Source organism: Podarcis filfolensis, assembly GCF_964270895.1.
Source record: "Podarcis filfolensis genome assembly, chromosome: 3".
NCBI lineage: Eukaryota > Metazoa > Chordata > Lepidosauria > Squamata > Lacertidae > Podarcis > Podarcis filfolensis.
In genome coordinates, this window is record NC_139606.1 from 82,589,899 (window position 1) to 82,611,869 (window position 21,971).

At 41.2% G+C, this 21,971-nt stretch overlaps 1 protein-coding gene and 1 long non-coding RNA gene across 4 annotated transcripts in view; one reads left to right on the top strand and one right to left on the bottom strand.

Moving 5' to 3' along the window:
* LOC310758318 overlaps positions 1-20,617 on the bottom strand; it is a 166,206-nt gene extending 145,589 nt beyond the window's left edge. Inside the window, exon 1 of the long non-coding RNA XR_014545708.1 lies at positions 20,418-20,617. This is a non-coding gene — a long non-coding RNA (uncharacterized lncRNA). The remainder of the gene's footprint in view (positions 1-20,417) is intronic.
* LOC310758295 (uncharacterized protein) overlaps positions 1-21,971 on the top strand; it is a 45,129-nt gene that overhangs the window by 14,973 nt on the left and 8,185 nt on the right. The window contains exons 2-3 of one of the 3 annotated variants that reach the window (XM_083604412.1): positions 3,672-3,799; positions 21,241-21,267. The exons of 1 other annotated variant lie outside the window; for it this stretch is intronic. In XM_083604412.1, coding sequence (XP_083460538.1) covers positions 3,672-3,799; positions 21,241-21,267 — 155 coding nt within the window. Of the gene's footprint in view, positions 1-3,671; positions 3,800-6,519; positions 6,678-21,240; positions 21,268-21,971 lie in introns of those variants that run through there. One more of the 3 variants, XR_014545678.1, reaches the window with a different exon arrangement.

Sequence of the window (21,971 nt, forward strand, 5' to 3'; positions counted from 1 at the left end):
AGGCTCTTCTTTCAAGGTAACACGTAGGGAGTCTTTCTCAGTTGTACTTGCAGACACCAGAGATGAAACCTGGGATCTTTTTGCATGAAAAGCATGAAAACTGAGCCATGATCCTTTCCATTTCTCAAAAGCTGCTATTTATTATTTTATTTATTTTGCAAATTTTATGTACCACTTGAGTAATAAACAAAGGAAACACACCTCAAAGTAGTTTACAAAAATTATTTGCATTGGGGAAGTACCCTAGTGATGCCTGCTGCTATCCTGATAAATATTGATACACATAGGGTTGCCATATTTAAAAAAGTGAAAATCCGGACACAAAGGTTGTTGAAATTCCAGATGTATGGCAGCCCTAGATACACCCCACCCCCAGCAGATACTATTTGCTTTTAAATTAGAATTTATAATGCACATTCTGCACAAAGTCACATTTAACATTGCATCTCGGTCCCTTCTTTCATTCAGACAGGTAAGAGAGAAATGCCTATTTCAATGAAATGTCTGGAGAAAAAAATATTTTAAAAAGTATTATTAGCAGATATTATTTTAACTAAATCATTCTAATTATTTTTTTAAAAAACAAAACCCTTCCAGCCATAGTTTAGCCATCCTGATTGTATACATTTTCCTAGACAAAACAAGGCACTCTGAGAGACATGGACTTCTACACAAAGTGTGTTGATCAGATCTTAACATGTTACATTAACAATATGATCAGCAATCACATCATAGGCTTCAAAAAATAAAATGCCAAGTGCATTTACTGTTGATCGTTGCCACAGTAGCCACTGGGCCCAAAGTGAAGGGACACTTTACATCTTCCCTTGCCATCTGTGATCATTTAGCATGCGGGGGGTGGGGGGGGGAGAGAGACTCATGTGTTGCGGTGCCAATAGCTATGCCCTCCCATTTCACTCTGGCCCGGTATTTTATTTTTAAAAACTTTTGATGTGATGGCTGATCACAGCACTAATGTAATGTTCAGTTAGGTCCTTAATTAGTGTTTATTGTCTATAGCCAAAGGGTTTTGCTTTTCCAAATGGTGCGTAGGATACCCTACCACCTGGAACTGGGTCTGTTGGACCAGCAAGAGACCAGTTAGCCGGTGTATCGTTCACATATGGTCTGCAGGTACCAGAATGCCTAAAATAAGTCTTTATGGCCCCATAACTTACCACCATGTGGACATGCTTTTCTTCAACTGATCATCACTGATTACTTTCTAAAAGATACCAATGGCTAGTGATAAGCACAATACAAGGCATATTTTCTTGCCGCTTTGCAATAAGCACTTACCATTCTTTTTTGTAGATACAGCAGTTTTTTCTGTTTGCTGGGATACAGCCAGGTTGTGGCCTTCAGCCCTTTTTCTCAGGTGCCTGCCTATTTCTTTTTAATTGTGCCTCTTGATCCTGCCTGCTGCCTCTTGGATAGCGATTTGCCTGCACAATGCAAGTTCTCAGCAGAGTGCCAAAAACACTCAGCTTGCTATTTGAAATGTATCCCTTAGGTACCGTTGCAGTGTTGTTGAGAAATGTGCAGTTGGCTGGCCAGCAGGTTTCTGAAGCAGCAAAATTGAATTTGGCAAAGGGTGAGGCCGTTCATATTGCTTCCAGGTGAACTTTAGCTTCAGGATCATTTAACCCTGTGGTATTTGATGGTGGTTGTCAAAATTGCATTGCTTTTATTTAAAATATGTTTCTTTTGGACCGAAGGAATATTTTTTCCAATGCTTCATATTTGCTCTGTTGCTAAGAGAAATCCTTTCTCTTTGCCTTGTTCTTAATTTAAATACAAATCTGCTTATCAAGTTTACTTTGTGACATACATGTTGTGGTTAATATTGACACCCCCCCGAAACACATATACACTCCCCATCATTATAATTTCCAAGGCAGCTCTCTCTATTATCTTTTTGGTTAGGCAATAGGTACAGCAATCTCATATGTCAATTACATTGGAGTCGGAGATATGCTACCACTATACTGGCAGGATGGATATTGCATATGGGATGTGCTCAGCCAAGGATGCACAAAAAGAATCAACAGGAGGGCCTGCTAGTTCTGTGGATGAACATACACTGAGGTGTTCATCAGAAAGACAAAACCAGCTCTGTATTAGGGTTCTCTGTACAATCATATGGATAAGTTTGTGGTCTTTTCCATTACTGTACATAGTCTTCCAGTCTATAAGGTCATTATTTTGTCAGTACAAATCACACTCTATACATTCAGTTTTCAAATTAACTGTTGGTTCCTTTTTATTGTTTAAAATTGCTTGGAAAAATACCAGAGAGCCAACAAAATGCAGCGACATGTTTTCAATATTGATTTCACCCCCAGCACAAAAAGCTAACAAATCAGAATATAGATTCAAGATTGCATAACTGTTCCAGTTTAGATTTATCGGACATATTAAATAGGACAATCTTGTTCAGTTCTAGCACCAGGGTACAGAGGAGCAAGTGCTAAATGTGATTTATACTCAAAAACCAAGGAACTTTCCTCATATTTCCTATCCCATAAACTTGCTAATCACTTTAGAGATAATATCATTAAAATACACACTTCTTACATCACAGATTTAAAGCTTTCTGTCCTCATCCAGACAAACTGGGAAAACTTTTTGAAAGGTCTTCTAATAAATAATATTGATATATGCTAGGAATGCACTCCTTATTTAATTTTTCCCATTCTTTTCTTTTCATCGGGGAACAGATAGTTTTATTCAGAATCTGTTATTTATAAACAGTCATAAAACTGTTTTCATGAAATAGTTACACAAGAGATATTCCAGAGAGACCCAGCTTTGAGAAAAATGTAAAAAGTTATTTGTTTAAAGCCTGCATGTCCATGTGTTTCCCTCAGTGTAATGCAGTAACAACAAAATAATCTTCCCAGTCTAAAGCAATTGAGTTAGGAGAGAAGGCTGTACGACGTATTCACACTTATTCATAAATCCATAAGTACAGTAATGTTTCATGGGTTGTCCTCTGATGACACAATGGGGTGTATATGCTGCTGTATGGGCTGTGTTCGCACCCCTAATAAGGGGAAAGATGGGTGTTGGACTCCACAGGAACAAAATACAGTTCAATTATTCGGAAGTACTAACTAGGAAAGAATTATTTGTAATTCACAAGCAGCCATACAAGTTATATGCAAGATAAGGCTACCAATGACTGCTAGCCAATATCCCAATGATCAGTCTCCACTGTTGGGGACAGTATCCCTGAATACCAGTTGCTGTGAATCTCAGCTGTGGAGAGTGCTTTCTCCCTGATGCCTAGCTTATGGGCTTCCCATGGGAATTAGTTGGCCACTGTGAAAACAGATTGCTGGAGAATAGATAGGCCTTGGCCTGATTCAGCAGGTCTTTACTTATGTCCGTAAGTGATGCTTGCCCAAGCAGGCTGCTTTTGCTGAGGATTCTCTTCCTTTCTTGGCAGCTGTAATCCTCACAACTGGATCCCAGTGGTACACAGGTGTTTAACTCCTTCCTATCCTGACTAAACAGTTCACATAAGCGCAGCAGCCAAGATTGGAACTCTTTTCTTGCGCAGTACAGCTTCCACAAAAGAATTTCCCTTTTTCATATTGCTTATACTGTATAACACTGCCCTCTGACTAATCCCAGAACTGCTGGGAATACAATTTTTCTTCCTGCAGCAACAAAACACAGGCAGAAGGTGGAAGGGAAAGCAATAATACATGCCTTCGTTGTAGCATAGATTACATGTTCTTTGTTCCTGCCTTTGACCTTCTCCACTTCTCCAAATGTATCTCCAGAGCAAGAGGTAAGGTGTTTATGTAGGGCATGCCCTGGACTGAAGTTCAGATGGGAGTTGTGGCCCCAAATATCTGGACAGCACCGGGATGGAGAAGGTTGAAGTAGGGTTTGTCTGGGGGGTTTTTTTACTCTAAAAAAGGAAGCTGGACTTTCCCCTGTTCTCTCGTTCCTTGGGGATATACATTCGCATAATGTACCTGCCTTTTCCAATAGGTATCCATTTGGCCTGAAACTATGGCTGCCTATGCACCATACATTTCAAGCACATGACTTCCCCCAAATCTGGGGACTGTAATTTGTTAAGGGGTTTAAGGGTTCGGGGAATTGTAACTGTGACGGGTAAACTACAGCTCCCAAAATTATTTGGGGCAAGTTGTATGCTTTAAATATATGATGTGTACATAGCCTTTGTTGTAGTGCATGAGGGTATGGAGAGAGAGAGAGAGAAAGAATGAGAATATGCCTGGTGTTCTTATTGCAAACACTGGGTAGAAGCTCATGTTCAATTCCAGTATAACCTCTAATGTTCCCATTGGAACAAGAACAAAGAATAACAGGAGGAGAATTGAGAGAGGGTTGAGTCGTGATCAGGATTACAGTCTAAAATAACCTGCGACTGAATATGTCTGTGCACAGTTCATAAATATTTCCACAGATCCATTTAAATGTACAGTAATATTTATTTTACTTTTTCAAGTATCGTGAAGGGAAATAGTGGTTATGGTTCCATTTTGTTATCAGGCACTACTGGGAGTAATTAGCAGTGAATGAACATATTAAAACCTCCATAATGGGATTTGGGTAGACACCAAAGCAAATAATACATTAACACATTAGAGATTACAGGCATCTTTAAAAAATGTATGGTCTTGCTGGGCGGATGACATTACACAGCCAATATGTCAGAATAATGTTTGCTTGTCCCTTGTTAATATTGGTGGATTTAGGTCCCTATTCAGCACTTACAAATAAATGATGCAAGCAGGGATTTAAAAGTTTGAATAAACCAAACTGTTACTTTTTTCTTTTTGCATCAAGTGATACAAAGGGTGCAGTATTTCTGTGCATTTCTAAGCAGTTAAGTGGAGTGGTCATTAATTAAATTACTTCCCATTATTTTCTTTTTTCCTTCCTCCTTAACATATAAATGTAGTCCAAGTGGGATCAATATGTGATCCAATATCAATTCTCCATGAAACCCATTCGTTTGGTAGTTGTTGTTTAGGACTTAGAGCGAATAGTTCTAAATTTGATCCATGGATAACCCCAGGCAATGCACTACCTCTTCGTAGACTCTGTACACACTCCTATTTACACAGCATCCGCTGCCCTCCCACTGCTGGTTTGGGAAGCGATGTACATAAATTAGCCACGATTCATATTTATCCTGTCCCTGTCTTGTACTTTGAGAAATACTGCACTTTGATGCTCTTTCTCATAAAACAGCTTCAATCCAAATTGATAAAAATAATGAGCTCACTGTGTTTTAAACCAGTAATGAGTACACAGTCTTAGCCTCACTTCCTATTCTGCAAAAGCAGGATTGATGATGATTCTGTCCTAGAACTAAAGTTGTGAGTTCTTTAACTTTTTGTGGTTGTGTTCTGCAACATGTCAATGACGCGATATTAGTGCATTTGTGGCAGATATATACTGGACCATCCACACGTCATTCCACTTCCATTCCATTAGTTGTTTCCTGAATGTGATGCTTCCTGAATGTTAATGCATTGTTGCCACTGGGAGGGCCATCACAAAAGCAGGACAAAAAGTAATCTGGAACATTACGACCACAACAAAACTTTCGCAAGCACAAACATTATCAGAAGTGGACTGCGTATAACCACCTGATGACCACAAATTATCATGAATGCACAATAAAAAGGACACCTGGAGGGGCCTTGATTCTCTTGGGAAAGAATTGGGTACACCTAATGTCTCACACATCAAGAATGTTAGGAAAAGGAAAAGGGGGGAAATAGAAGAAAACCTGACATCTTTCATCATTTGTGCATGTGGACAGCAAGGAAGGACAGAATTTGGGTTCAGCATATGCTATAAAACCCAGGAAAAGATGAAAAAAATAATATATTGTCAGAGCCAAGCAATAGGAAAGGGATGAGAAGGAATTCTCATATAGCGAGGAATTGTGCTTATGGGGCCAGCAAACCTTCATATTGCAAATGCAACTGGAAATGACTCTCTCGGCTTTACTGCAAAACATTACTGAGGGATTGACTAGGATATAGAGAGATCCTGACCACATTTCCTTGATGGGTGTGCATTGTTACTACAACTGAAACTAGAACTTCATGGAGTTGAGAAATAAACAAAAAGAGACTTAAAATAACCAAAGGGGTGAGGCACTTTCTCTGCAAGTAGCAGCAACAGCAACAACAACAACAACTTATTATTTATACCCCGCCCATCTGCCTGGGTTTCCCCAGCCACTCTGGGCAGCTTCCAACAGAATATTAAAATACTATAATCTAATTAAACATTAAAAGCTTCCCTAAACAGGGCTGCCTTCAGATGTCTTCTAAAAGTCTGGTAGTTGTTTTTCTCTTTGACATGTGGTGGAAGGGCGTTCCACAGGGTGGGTGCCACTACCGAGAAGGTGAAAGATGGTGGGGAGAGGGTTGATGTTCTCTCTCTCTCTCTCTCTCTCTCTCTCTCTCTCTCTCTCTCTCTCTGTGTGTGTGTGTGTGTGTGTCTCCTATTTTAAATGAAGCTTTGGGGAGGTCTATTCATAGTGGTGATACACTTCTCTCTCTTCTGCAACACTAGAACTCTCAGGCGTGGGTAGAGGAATGCAGCCAAAGATCCTATGGGAAGACTGCAGACTTAACAGCCACACACATCATCTAGGAACAGCCTTCAGTAAGGTGAAGTAATTACAGTAAATAAAGATTCACATCTAGTATATTTATGTCTCTAGTTCTCTTTTTTGTTGATGTGTAAATTCCCATCTTAGCTCCATTCTCCTTCAGACCATCTGGTCAGGAATAAGAAGGTCCTTAGTTGTCTCAATCCACATAAGTGTTGGGTGGACACAGCATCCTGCACCGTGGCAAGCTGTTACATGGAGTATATAGCCTTGTATTTAGGGCCTAAGTTGTTTCCATGGCCTCCTGCTAGAATACCTCACATAAAAATATATTAAATTCCTTCGGAGACACACAGAGCACATTTTTGTCACCAGCCGATATCTACAGGGAAATCTCACCCATCAGGGATTAGAGGAAGGACTTTCAAATTAGAGAGCTGTATTTCCAGAGAAATTTACATTTGTATAGAAATAGAGCACAGCTTGCTTTTATTTAGTAATCTGTTAATATAGGCCGCTTCATGGCAGTCAGCATTCCCTAATAAAGAGTCCCTGCTAATTCTTCAGAAAATTCAGGGCACATCCTTCTTTCCCTGACAGCTTTAGGACACAAATGCTTGTCCTTGGAATCACAGATTTAAAGTTTCCTTTCCATAACATCTCTTTTCATGTCCGTAATTCATTCACAGAAATAACAACTTTCATTTTTAGTGTATGAACCTCTTTATCTGTATCACAACTCATCCTCCTCATTTTGGCTAAGCTCTTTTTAATTTGGTTTTTGTTTACATCAGACTTTGTTTATATCAAAGGAAACTCATTATTTGTATACATCACACAAGAAGCTGGCTGATTATGACAATGAAGGAAAAAAGTAAATAGAAGTCCTTAGAATCTGAAACATTTTCTGGCCTACTTCATTTGTTCACAGTTGCGTTACTCTTGGCTCCTCTGATGACTTTGTTCTTAGCATCATTAATCAGCGATGAGAGATGCCAAGAACCAGCTAACTGAAATCCAACCGGCTATTGAAGTACATTTTTTAACCTTCTATGGATAGCAAACCATCACTCCTAGTTCCTCAGAAAAACTAAACAAAGGCCATTGGAAATGACTCATGACAACTTCAATTATAATAGTACAAAGTAGGCTAGTTGATACGGTGAAGTCTTTTGGAAGAAAGGGGCAGAGAATATTGTTGTTGAACTTCCAAAGGAAAGTTATCTGGTTAGATTATATCCTTGTAACAATCCAAGAGTGGAGCAGATGCACCAAGCAGCTTCATTTACCAGGACAAGAGCCAGAGTCGGGAGGCTTCATCAGAGGCGGAAGACCCCCATTGCTAGTGTTAGTGAGTCTGAGGGTCATGGGGAGTCACTGGAAATGGAGAAACTTCCTGAGATCACCACTCATAGAAGTGCATCACTTGGAAAAGTGAGAGATTCAGGGCTCCCAATGCATCCTGACTTGTCCCAAGTTCTTCTACAAAATTGGCACCAGAAGCACAGGCACCAGTGTGTGGGTCTGAGCAGAGGTCCACACCTGAAGGCTTTTTGGAATTTCAAGGCCTACTTCCCTTGATCCCTCTTCAACAGCAAGAAACTACAGCCTATACATGCCCTGGATATAGGCCCTGCTGATGCCCCATTGTTGATGCAACATCTCAGCATTGCATAATCTGCTTGGACAGCAATCTTGTTCTGGAGGAAATCTTGCTCTCTGACCTATACAGCAGTTGATCACCCTCCTGGGTCAGAGAAGAATCTAATCTAAATGGCAATGGTGGCAGGAACCAAGCCCTTTCCCTGTCCCTCATTCAGGCCAGCCCATATCACAGATGTGGGTCATCGTGGGACTAGCATTGGCTTTGCAGATTTTGGGGTCCAAAGCGGGAGCCCCACTGAAAGAGACACACCTGCCATTACTGGGATGTTTCCTCCACTTTCAGTGCAGTAGTGCCAAGCATTACAATGAGAGCCTACAGTGAGGAACTGCCATTTGAGCATATCCTTATATTCAGCAAGCAAGTTTTCATGTTGTTGTTGCATAGACACAATTTTACTATGCGTGTGTGAGATGCTCACATGTTTTTCCACCCATGAAACACATGTGCTGCACACTCTGGGAGTCAAGGTTCATTGGGAAGTAAATCGTGTTGCATGGGAAATACTCCTGGAAGCTGTCTCTGGGAAATACGACAGGAGAAGAATTAGTATTATTTCAGTGGTTCCTCAGTGTCTTAGACTAAATAGGTTTGCCAACAAATATCCACCCTTCTTAGAGATACCTGCCAAGTATACGGAAGAGATCAGGAGTTTGGCATGAACCTGACAGAAGCATCCAAGAAGAGAGCTGTAAAGAGAGGCTGGGATATGGATTGAGGTTTTTCTGCATGGATTGAAGGCCAGTTAGAAGCAGGATAGATTTGCCTGTCATCAACCCTTGTTTGAAAAAGGAAGCTGTACAGAAATGTAACCCTCAGTTTAAAACTTGCTGCAAAGTAACTGGAACCTAACATTTCTCCACTAGGTGGCTGGGCAGTCTGACATTACACTATATAGAAGAGTGGGAATACAGTTATCTGGGAGCAGATGTACCTCAGAATCCAGCCCAGCAGGGCCTAACTGGAAGTTTATTTTATGGGATTTGTTAACTTCCTCCCTTTTAGATTTCTCTACAAGAATGGGCTAATATCGACAAGATGTTGTTGCATTTATTTGTACTGCTATTTTGATCCAGCCTCTCAATGGGGAAATCAAACTGAACCTGCTTACTCCCTTAGTATTGGGTGTGAGTCCTTGTGTAACCTCAACTTTCTGGGACAGAGCTTCGCAACACGGTGAGGTTTTTTTTTTCAGATTGGATGCAAAAAGAAAACAAAAGGAAGTGGCGGGATTCTTCAAGGGTATATGTACACCACAAATCTGCATCAGTTTTGAGGCAGTTTAACTGTCATGGCATCCGTCTGAGGACCAGACATTAAGCACCTGTGCCTTTAAGAGCAGGCATTTTCCCTTCTCCACAGACTGACAGTGTGGGGTCTTAGCCTGGATTGGGACCCACTGGTGGTGGTAATAGGAGGCTTTCACACTTTGACCCTCACTGGATCCAGATCAGGCCTCCCACATCTGCAAGTTGAATTGGGAGGAAGGTTGCATTAACTTCAATGGAGGCTTTCCCCCCTAGAATGCAGGTGTGTGTGTGTGTGTGTGTGTGCGCGCGCGCGTGTGTGCGCTCATCTGGCAGGTGACCAAGGGTTAAATCTCTTGACATCCCCCCCTTCCCAGCTGGCGTCAGTCTGGATTGGGCCCTCCATGCTGGCAATTAGTGTAAACGGAAACCCCCCCTTTCTTTTTTCAAAAAAATTATGCACCGCTTGATTGAAAAAAACACAAAAAAACCTCAATGTGGTTTACAAACAAGAAAAAAATAAAATCAAGGAAAAAATTACAACCCTACTTTAAAGCATATAAAAGTTAAAATACTAAAACATTTATTTATTTATTTTTACTTAAAAATGGGTAGCTAATCACTGTTTAGCTTGGCTCTGAATCAGGGTGCTGAAAACTGTTTGTTAGAGGTTCCTTTCCTCACAGAACTGCAGGAATTACTTACGTAAAAGAACGACAGTTAGTTTCTGTCTATATTGCAGATAAACCCTTCAATTTGTTAATAAATCTGGTAAGGACCCCACTGAAAGAGATCTCTTTAAATATGGGAAGAAATAAGAGCCATATGGTAAATACAGCTTGGAATTTCAGCCCTTTACATAATTTACCCAAAGCACCCTTAAACTACAGCATCCAACACTGGCATTTTCAGACTTTGTTGTACAGGGGGCGATCAACAATTAATTTGCTCTGAGAGGTCAACTGTATTATATTTCATTGGCTTATTTGACGGCCAAGCTGGAGAGTTGCCCCATGAAAGAAACAGCTCTTTTTAAAAAATGTGCAAAGCTCTGCAGAAATCCTCGTCTCACCATGCTCTTAGGCCTATACAGCATGCTACATGCTGACTGCATATGTCAACTTCTAGTTCTAAAAGATTAATCTCCCATTAGCCAGTGTGTTGTTAAGCCTTTTGGGGAATTCTTGTGAGTACCTTTGGCTGACAAAGCGCTATTTTCACTCAGGATTCAATATTTAATGCAGCAGCGTGTGAACCACAGGTGTCCAACTGTATATAGCAATTTGGGAGAGAGATTTTAATGGAAGTGGTTTAACACCATGCACTATGGAAGTTCTGCCAGGGTTTAAAATGTCCCATCTGGCTGGATATATTTGTCATTCTACCTGTGTTTTTAATTATCCCAGTTATCTGGGGCCTTATTCTGTATTTATGAAAGATATGATGACAATTTTTTCCACAATAAAGACATAAAATATCTGCCCCCCCTTCAGTTTTTGGCTCATGTCATACATTATACTACAGATGGAAAGTATTTAATGTATTTCCACACATATGAAACCGGTGTTTTATGCATCCAGTGCTGGTATGTTTGTGGCGTATCTTTGGCCGCCACCAAGGACCAAGTAGGTTCCCAAGTCAGGGAAAGGACTACTTTGTTTGTCTCTTTGTTTCTCTCACTGGCCATTATATACACAGTTTCATGTTTTTCATTCTGGAAGCAGTTAGTGCAGAATGCTGCAGCATGATTGCTGACAGGAGCGACACATTGTCAGCATAGAACAGCTGTGCTTGGAGATCTGCACTTGTTGCTGATTTGCTACCAGGGCAAGTTCAAGATGTTGCTATTAGTATTATAAAGCCCTTAACAACTTGGGATCAATTTGCATATGACACCACTTTATCCTGTTTGTCCTCACTCAACCATGTCAAACAGCAGAACTGGCACTATTACAGGTGCCACATAAGACCTGTTCTGCATTTCTAAGAACTTGATCTTTAGTGTGGCGGCACTTATACTTTGGAATATATCCTGCCTATTGATATCAGGCAGGCACCTTTACTGTACTCTTTTCAGTGCCTGCTAAAAACATATTTTTTTAAAGACAAGCCTACCCAGATGTTTAGAAAGTTGATGTGAGTCTTAATCTGTTTTTATTCTATTGTTATTTTAACTTTTCAAAGGTATCAAATTATTGTTATTTTTCTTAGAGGTGTTTTTTTAAAAAAATTGTAAAACACTGAAGTTTTCCATAAAAAAGCAATGTATAAATTTGTTTGTGTGTAGTGTGGCAGTGGTTGAAACCTTTGTCTGCTGTGGCTAATGCTTGGAACTACAGTTCCCAGTGAGCAGTTTGAGCAGGTGCAGGTGCATATGACCATCATTTTGAGCTAAGAGAGAACTATGAAAGCAGATGAATTTTCTGAATGCTCGCTGAGAAAACTTGCAAATGCTGACCCAGTTTCGAACTGAGCTGGGGAGAGTTCTCCCAACCCTTGTAAAAACCTATACAATAAACTTAATACAAAAGGCATTTGAGGCAGCTGCAACTGCTTTTTAAAATGTAATCTACAAGTAAACATGCAAACCTTGGATGTAGGGACTAACTACAGGTTATGATTTATCTTTTCTTCTTTAAGGTACAAGGGTGATGTTCACTGGAAATGTGTGGAAATGGAAGATTCCCCCTATCTTTGATTACAAAACAAAAAATCCCCTCTTGTACTGCAGCTAGGCATGTCCAGTGTAGCCTTCAGAGTCCATGAAAGCTGGGACATAAGAATGCATTTATCCGTGACACATTAATTACCTCAAACTACAGGACTCTTGCTGTTTGTTTGTCTTTCAGAAAAACATGGTGTTGTGGTTAAATCTCATGATAAGGGTTCGGGAGCTCTGTAGCACTATTGCCAAGGCCATAAGCTTCCTGTGCTCTTGAGGCATAACAGCAGCAGACTCATTTTTCAGAATGCAGCTCACTGCTGAACAGATACAAAGCACAAGGGGTGTGTGTGAGAGAGGCTTTAATCTCAGAGTCAGAGGACGATGAGCTGGCTTAGTCTGGGGCTGTTATGCCACTGGCCGAGGAACTGGAGAAGTTTCCTGATACTAAGCAGGAAGCTGGTGGTCAGAAGCCTAATGAATCTGAGACGAGAACCCAAATTCTATTTGCCTGAATAATAATAATAATAATAATAATAATTTATTATTTGTACCCCGCCCATCTGGCTGGGTTTCCCCAGCCACTCGGGGCGGCTTCCAACAAAGATGAAAAATACACTAAAATAATAGGAACATAGGAAGCATCCTTATACTGACTCAGACCAGTGGTCCATTTAGCTCCCTGACTGGCAGTGGGTGTCTGTGGTTTCAGACAGGGGCTCTTTCCCATCTCTGTGTGAAAATGCCAGGGATGTAACTTGGGACCCTCTAAATGCAAAGCAAGTTCTCTACCATTGAGCTACTGCCCTGCCAAAGTATCTCCACATCACCGCACCTGCTCAACAATGCTAGAAGGTTTCCAGGTGGGATACCACAGAAAAGAAGTGGAGTGCTTGCCTTCAGGCTGGGGTTGGCCATTTAAGAATTCACACTCTTTGGGCACAAAGGAAGGGAGCAGGTGGAAGGAAGACTGGATGGGGAGACTCAGTTCACTGCCAGCCTTTGTCAGAACAAGTGGCTCACTTGGAGCTTTCCATGGTGCTGCCTTTCCTCATGGGTGTCTGCTATGGATTGATCAGAACAACAGTCGCCAGATCAAGAGTTGCCAGAAAATCTGCACTGGGGAAAAAGGTAGCTGGAGAGACAGTGGTGCATGGAGTATGAGAAGAAGGAGGCTGGTTCATTTGGACAAAGAGGGCAATGTCTTCTAACTTAGTGCTACACTTGAAGAACTCAGCAGAGAGAAGGATAGGCTCTGCCTGGGATTGGCTCTGGATCATCTTAATGTTAGTCTCCCTGCCTTGTGCCCCATTAGTCCCAATAGGCACCAACAACCAGTTAGTTCAGGAAGCTTTTCCCTACCCCCTTGCTCCATGAAATTCCTTCCTCCACCCTGACAAACACACTTTATACCTGTTCATTTTAACACAGAGATCATGCCACCTCTAATTAGGCGCCAAGTCAAATTCATTTAGGGCCAAATGAGTTTCAGAACTCTGTGCTAGGAACAATCACCCAAGGTACTACTGAGCAGGTCTTCTACTGAGCATTTATGAGTAGCTTAACACTTAAATGAGTTATGGTGTTAAATTTTTGCATGCCTATCTTTTGGAATTCAGCTATATTGCATGTGATCAGTCCTCACCTTTTCCAAAGAGATTGTGCCCACCCCAATCCAAGCTGTAAAGCAGTTGGACTGACTAGGATTAGAATGCCTGAGCAAATGGGCAGAGACCCCAGCCAAAATGTTAACATGCAGAAAACTTTTCTTCAGTTAAATACTACAAGGCCTTGCTGAAACATACTTTTAAAAAAACTGTTCTGGTGTTTTACATTTACATTTTGGAACAGGGTTTATTCTATCCAAGATGGCAATTGCAGATAAAGCAATGCATCTGTCATACCACTTAAGATGTATCAGGCAGCCCTCCCCTGCTTCATGTTTCCCTGCCTCCTCAAAACATAAGTGTTTGTGGATTCCGCTTGACCCGTCAGTGGTTGGAACAACCCAGTCCTCCTCATCTGATCCATTTCTCTGCCAGCAAAAGTCAGCGGTGCTGGACTTGAACTGCTACAGTCAGTAATGCTACCACTTGAAATTTGCAGAGATGTGCATTGTTCCTGCCTTTGCCGTTGTGAGCAAACTAAACAGTTTAGCATTTAGTTCAGGCAGGAGCAGTGAGAACAGAAATGAAAGCTCCGGGTGCACTCATTATTCTTTTCTACATTTGCCTATTCATGTTTTGGATTCTTGCTGTAGAATTTAGTTGGAATAGGCTGGAGCAGTGTTGAAGATTATTGCATTCCCTCCCCCTTGTATAGCTTTTCATAAATAATCCCAATGCAAGTAGGTTGACCGTAAGTAAATATAATTCATCAACAGTGTTTCTAGGGGGGAAGGAAAAATTTCTCAACTTTTCAGCAATTTATTTTACCATTTAAATCAAGCCTTGGAGCTTTCCTTAAACAGCCTTTAAATCTGCCACATTTGAAAAGTTATTTCAAAGTTTAGAAATCCCTCTCTTGTTATATGTGTACTAAAAATATTGTTCCAGGGTCATATATTATTCCTGAAGTTGTTTCCCCAAGAGGTCTATAATTAAAGGAAGGCTATGTTTGCAGTTGTAAGGTTTGCATTTTACACTATGTATGTTAACATTTTTTGGTCCCGGTCCTGCAAGCCATCAAACATGCATTACCTGCCCTACAATGTCATTCGTGATATGTGGCACTGGACCCAGGGGGCTATTCACATGAGTCTGCTGGATCAGCTGTTGCTAGGAAACTATAGATACAGATTACAGTAATGGCTTCTACAGAATCTGATCTTGAAGCATTTCCTTCCTCCAGCATTTTATTAGCACTTCAGGGTTTGTCTGGTCAAATAAGTCTATTTCACTACCTGGCGCACACAATTCCTATAGTGATAGATGTAGTTTTGTCCTCCTTTCTGATATAAATATCAGCTTTAGAGTCATTTGAGGTTCAGGTGTCTTTCCAGCTCCTGTATCTTGGCTCACTTGCAGTCAAATGCATTTCCCAGAGCAGGGACTAGAAACCAACTCCTCTCTGCTCTATTAATTGGACATTTGTTTGCTACAGTTGAATGAAAGCAGCAACGGGACTCAGAGACTTCTTGAAAGTTACTTCATGTGCTTTTCAGGTCAATAATTTAGGGGCTTCTTTCCATCCCTAAACCCACCTAAACAAATAGGACATTTGATCAGAATAATTCATTTAAAAATGCTAGTGACTGGAATATAGGTTAAGGCAACTGTAAAATTGAGCCTCATCTGGAGACACAGGCTGCTTCTTCAACAGCGCCTTAGAGTGTGTGCAAGAACTGCACATTCTGCTTTGTAGACCCACTGCCTACTCTCCTTTCACATTGTGGAACAAAGCTGGATCCTGATAGCTATGTAGGGGGCAGAAAAGGAGGGATGCCCCATAGGGCCAGTGGAGCAGTGAGATAGGAAGAATTGTAGCCACATACCAACTAAGTGCTATGAAACTTTTAGAGAGAGAGGCAAGTCTGGGTGTGGTTCTGGCAATCTTTCAGATGAGCTAAATACACTCTGTGGTATATGTGTGGTTTGGCTCTTTCACAACTAGTTGATATAGTAACTTTTTGCTTGGAGTTTTTTAATGTCTATGGCATGGGCCAGCTGTAAGATCAGCAACTTTCTTTTGTCTGGCTTCTTGTATCTGCAGGGAAGCAGAAATCAAGGAGATTAAGCCTACAGTATAAAGTTTCTGCTTTCCACACAACTGCTAATGGACCCCTGCTAGAAAAGGTTTAGAACCCTGTCCCTTGACTTGCTGTGTAGTGACTGTAAATGTGCATGCCAAAGTTTAGCAGCATACCCTGGTTGAGCCGGGGTCAGTGCAGGTGTTTAAAGATGCCTCAGCATGTCATCTGCTCAGCTGTAGGAAATGCAATGCAATGCAAAAATAGTGCAGTGACAAATTCAGGTTTGGGAGGGACCTTGGACAAGACATCTTCCATGACCTCCTCATTGGAATTATGAAAAGCTCCTCCTTCTCTTCATCACTGCATCGCTTGCCAGGCAGAGAGCTAATGAGCAAGCAGCAATGGCATTGCCGCTTCTCCTTCTCGTTTCTGCTACTGTCTGGGCCATAGCAAAAGGCAGAGAACAACCAAACAGTTGCAATGATGAAGGTAAGCAGCAGCTTCAAAGAGCTCTTGGCAGTGAACTCCCTTTGGGGTGTGAGGCCTTGGATAATGCCCAATCATAGTCTTGATGCTGGTCCTCACAGCGCATGTTGCACAATGTGTTGCATAATGTGCCACTGACAAATGCTCCAGTTGTTCAATATTTAGGGATTTGTCTCTGTTCCCATTCTGTCCCTGTTTCATCTTTTGAGTGAGATGTTAGGGGTTTATTTTATTTATATATTAATGGTGCTTATAATACCAACTCAAAAAAAAAAGTTATCCAGGCAGCTTACAAAGACAATAAAAAATTAAGATACAACGTTATACAAAGTACGCACACTCACAAATGCAACATAAAAAACTCCAGCAGCAGAGAATAAAATCATTAGCTTTTTTTTTTTTTTAATGTCAGTGCAAACGCATATGCATTAGGATCTGACACTGGCCTCAGACCCCTAAATGTCTTGGACCAGCAATGCTTCTGGCAGCCTGCTCTCAGGTAAGCATTCTGCACGGGTACACAGCTTTATCAAGAAAGATCCTTTCTGGGAAAACTCCTGTCTGGCAGAGTTTTAACTTTAAAAAGGCCCAATACAAAAAGTTATCTATATTCTGAATTACTTTTTTTGGGAGCAAGCAAATGTATGCATATTTCAAAAGTTTAACAAGACAGCTTTGCTTTACTAGTGACATCAAGATAGCGTCCCTTGGTTTTGTTTTGGAAATACTGTTGCAGAATAAAGATCGGCTGGGTGTAAATCATAAGCTGGGTGTTAAATATAGCCCAAACATGCAAGTAAAAGGTCCTTACCTTAGCTTAATGCCAAGTGCTTAGATGTGTCCAAGAAAATCAATTTATAAGATTTCGCAGAGAAGGCCTTTGTCCTTTTGTATTTCAATTAAAGTATCACACTGCTAGCACATATATATTTTAAAATAAAATGTCATCCAGAATATAATCAGTAATACAAGCAAATAGAGCATGATGACCTGCTGTGAGAGGGGCTGGCCCAGCCATGATTTTGTCCACATCCCTGTCTGCCTGAGTAATTTTAAAGACAGAAAACACCTTTGGGAATGAAAGGTAATAAGTAGGTTCAACAGTGAGGCATTTATGGCCAAGTGGTTCCTTGTTTCAGATCCAAGTATGAAATTACAGTGGGTGAAATGGAGAAGTTTGCCACGGTGCACCAGAAAGAGAAAGCAGGCCTTGGGAGCTGAAAGCTTTAAATGGATGTTTTGAATGTTGTGCATATTGTGATGCAGAGTAGTTCTTGGTGTCGTGAGTTCATTGACTTCCTCCATGTGTGGGCTGTATATGTAGGTGGCAGTGCCAGCACCATCTCTGGCACTTGGGCTAACACTGGAACGCTCTGGGAATGTCTACCTTTATTGTTCTTTTTGTTTGCTTGCTTTTTTAATGGGTTGTGTGCTCTCCGCTCCCCTCCTAGGCTGGGTGGGTGTAGGATATAGCAGCCGCTCCACTGGTGCAGGGGCAGTATATCCTCCTTATAAACCAGTACAGTGGTACCTCGGGTTACATACGCTTCATGTTACAGATGCTTCAGGTTACAGACTCTGCTAACCCAGAAATATTACCTCGGGTTAAGAACTTTGCTTCAGGATGAGAACAGAAATCGTGCTCTGGTGGCGAGGTGGCAGCAGGAGGCCCCATTAGCTAAAGTGGTGCTTCAGGTTAAGAAGAGTTTCAGGTTAAGAATGGACCTCCGGAACGAATTAAGTACTTAACACAAGGTACCACTGTATATAAATGGTTTATAGGACTGGCTCATAATTTTGTGAAGTTATTCTGAAGGAAATTGAAACAGTGGGATTCCTTCACTTTCTGAAGAAATGAAAAGAAATGTAAGCTTTTCGTATTTTGCTGTGTGAACACTCCCTAGTCCAGTGAAAATGCAAATTATAGAGTTTTCCTTTTAAACCCTGGGGAAACCCATAATCCTGCTCCGTCTCTCATGACACTGGCCTGCTCTTTCGTGAACTTTCTCTAGTGTGGGGTTTTTTTTTACAAAAAAACCAAACAAACACCCCCCTTCATTCCCTTCAGCTTTGGAATATCTGCATCTGTATCACAACAACATATCAGGAAAGTGACTTCATCTTCTCCCACCCTTTCGCCTGCAGCAATCTCCTGTTCCCTCTACCTACCCTATGAAGATGTTCTTGAAGTATGCTAGGGGCTTGAACTACTGGTTGCTTGGCTCTTTCAAGGTTCATAGTTAACTCCAAATATATATATATTGCTGTTTTTATATAGAAAGGCTATTGGATATCTGGGCTTGGGAGAGTTGAAAATGACAATGTCTCTTTCCACAAAACAGTAAGGGCCAAGATGTAGAGTGCAACCATTCACTGTTCCAACCTATTTTTGAACAGTATGTTGGTGGCATGAAAATAAGGATATTCATTTAACAAGCAGAAGGAACTGTTTCTCAGAAACGAATTAGCTATCCAGACCAGGTAAAATTGATGCCAGATTCCAATTTGTGATAAAAGGTATTTGAGGCAGGCAGCATTTTACACACTAATAAGTCATTTCTACAATGTGTGGATACATCCTACTAGTATCAGCAAGCATTCACATGGATGTTAAACAGAAGGAAGGTTGCTGCAGATGATGACCCAGTCTTGAAAACTAAGCACACAACCAAGATCTCAGTGTCAGTGAGAACAGCAAGCCATTCCTTAGCCAAGAACGGGAATATCCTGGCTGCAGTTGTGCTGCTCAGCTGCTGGATAAAAGCCAGCACGTAAGAGAGTGACTTTTGTGAATTCCTGGAGTGGATCCATGTAGTGACAGCATTAATGTTTGCCCATGTGGGAGCTGACCTTAAAGTCCTACAGCCATACAAGCTGCTCATGTTATCTGCTGGCATTCTGCCCTCTCTGCAGCTACGTTTATGACCTTGCTTTATCATTGTGCTCAGCCCATTACTATATTAATAAAATGTTAATGTAAAATGTATACCAAATGTGTGCTCTCTGGCATGATGAAATGGAGATGAATAATAAATCCAAATTGCAATAATTTTATACTAAAGGAATTCTTTGGTATTTCCTCCTCTAGAAAATTTATACAAGGAGTAAGTAGCCAGGAGAAAAACAGAGGGCCTCCATATGCATCCCATGGCTGAAGATGCTGCTGATTGTGTATTGTTTTTTCAGCTTTCCTCTTGAAGAAGATCTTTGCCCCTCCTGTTTGCTGAAAATATAACGGAAACACGAGGAACGCTCAATATCACAAGGCCGAATAATAAGTTCTCCACATGTATTTTTCTTTTCTGAAGTAATGGCTTCTCTAAGCTCATCTTCTGCTTTTTCATTGGTTTTGCACATTTAGTTGTCATTCTCCCCCCTCCTTTCCTCCTCCTGAAATTCCCCCCTCTTCCTGAACTCTAAACAACACCCCAAGGGTCCTGCTCCAGGCTGGCTGGAGACCTGAGCAAGAGCAGACCTGTTGAGGTCTGAGGAGAGACTGGAACATTTTGTTGCAGGTCTCCACTTGCCTTCCTGCAGCTCCTACTAATCCAGATGACAAGGTGACCTTTTGTATAGCCAGTTACAAACTTAGCTGTTACTCATTAGATTTCCTTTGAAAGAATCTCATCCACATATTGATCTGCTTAGCTTGAGAAAGCTAAAAATACTGCAGCATTGAGTGGCACATGATGCAGAAGTAAGCAGAAACATGAATCATTTATATCAAAAATGGTCAACTGGCAGTCCGCAAGCCACATCCGGCCAGTGGAGCAATTTGATACAAAGTGTGATAAGATCTGTTGGGGCTCTTCTAATGTTCTTACATTTTATCTCTTGTAATTTTGATGTTTGTTCTTGTGGATGTATTCTTGTGTGCAGCTATGGATAAACTGCAGTCATTTCTGATGTGAAGCCTCCTTACCACATTTTTTAGTGTCGGCAATTCGTCACATGTGTGGTGATGGGTTAGTGGGTGGTCACTATCACCATGCCCCTACTTCTCTTTGCTCCTCACCTGCCTACCAAACAAAAGGCACCTACAGTGGTACCTTGGGTTACAGACGCTTCAGGTTACAGACTCCACTAATCCAGAAATAGTACCTTGGGTTAAGAACTTTGCTTCAGGATGAGAACAGAAATCGTGCGGTGGTGGCGGGAGGCCCCATTAGTTAAAGTGGTACCTCAGGTTCAGAACGGTCCTCCAGAACAAATTAAGTTCTTAACCCAAGGTACCACTGTATTTTCACCAGCTGCCACAGACCGAAGGCATACCCTGTTCGAAGGAGTTATTCTCTCAAGGTCTTCATAGAGTAAATTATGTGGTTTTACTCTGGATACTATTGTTGTAGTCCTACACTGAAGATAGATAGATGGATAGATATAGATAGATGATAGATAGATGATAGATAGATAGATAGATAGATAGATGATAGATAGATAGATAGATAGATAGATAGATAGATAGATGATAGATAGATAGATATGTTGCACAAAACCTCTTTATCATTATTTTGGTATTTCATTATTTCTGAGAGGGTTTTTTAGTGTGTGTGTGTGGGAATGCATGGTTGTGTGATTAACATTTACTGGGTGTTTGGGGCATTCCTAATATTTTGAGATGCTGATACCCATTCCAGCCATGCCACATCAAACAGCAAATTGAGATACCTAAACATCACTCTTGTGCAAGACCTCAGTATTGCAAATTAAAAACAAACAAACTGGAAATGGATACTGTGTGCACATGCACACACCACCAAGAGCACAAGTATCCATGTTGTTCATTGTGGAACATGATAAATAAAGGCTGGTAACATTTGCTCTTGAACTCCTACATCTTTACTGGGATTATATTTGTGCCTATGCATTCAGGTACAAAAATACCCAGGACAGAAAAAGGTACAGAACGATGAGAGAAGAGTGGATGAGAGGAAGGACCCATAACTATCCTGTATACATTCCATGACTCTCTTCTCACTGACGTGGATACCATGCAGCAGAATAGTGAGGAATATCTAGGCCTGGCGTGGGGCAGAATGTATGGAAGCTAATGTATCAACCATGCTCAAGGAAATATTAGATCCAAATGACCTTTTTGTGATGTAAAGCTCCAGTCTGGAAGCTCATGTGGTCAAATGGTTATAATACAATATTTTATATGTTATGCTCCCATCACAGGAGCTAACTTCTAGGGGCCGAGGTATCTTCAGCCCCGCCCCCCATAAAATAGTGGTGTGTGTTTTTCCCCCAAAACAACATGCAATTGCAGCACTGGTCTCCCAAGGTTGTACTAACAGTGCACTGTTGAAGACTTTCAGGGCTCCTATGCCTTTAATAAAACATCTCCTGTTTGCAGGTCCAGCCTGTTTTATTGCTTCCTGCTTATCTAGGCTGGGGATTCATGATGAATAGCCAAATAACTGCACTGTAATAAGCCCAGTTTCTCTCCTTAGGACAGAATTACTGTTTTCCTTATACTGGGCCAGATTCAACTACCCCATCCTGCTAGAGGAAACCACCCCAAGGACTCTCACTAACACAACAGGGCTCCCCTGCCATCCTGAAAGGTTGGCAGATCCCCTAGAGTAGCATGGAGGGGGTAG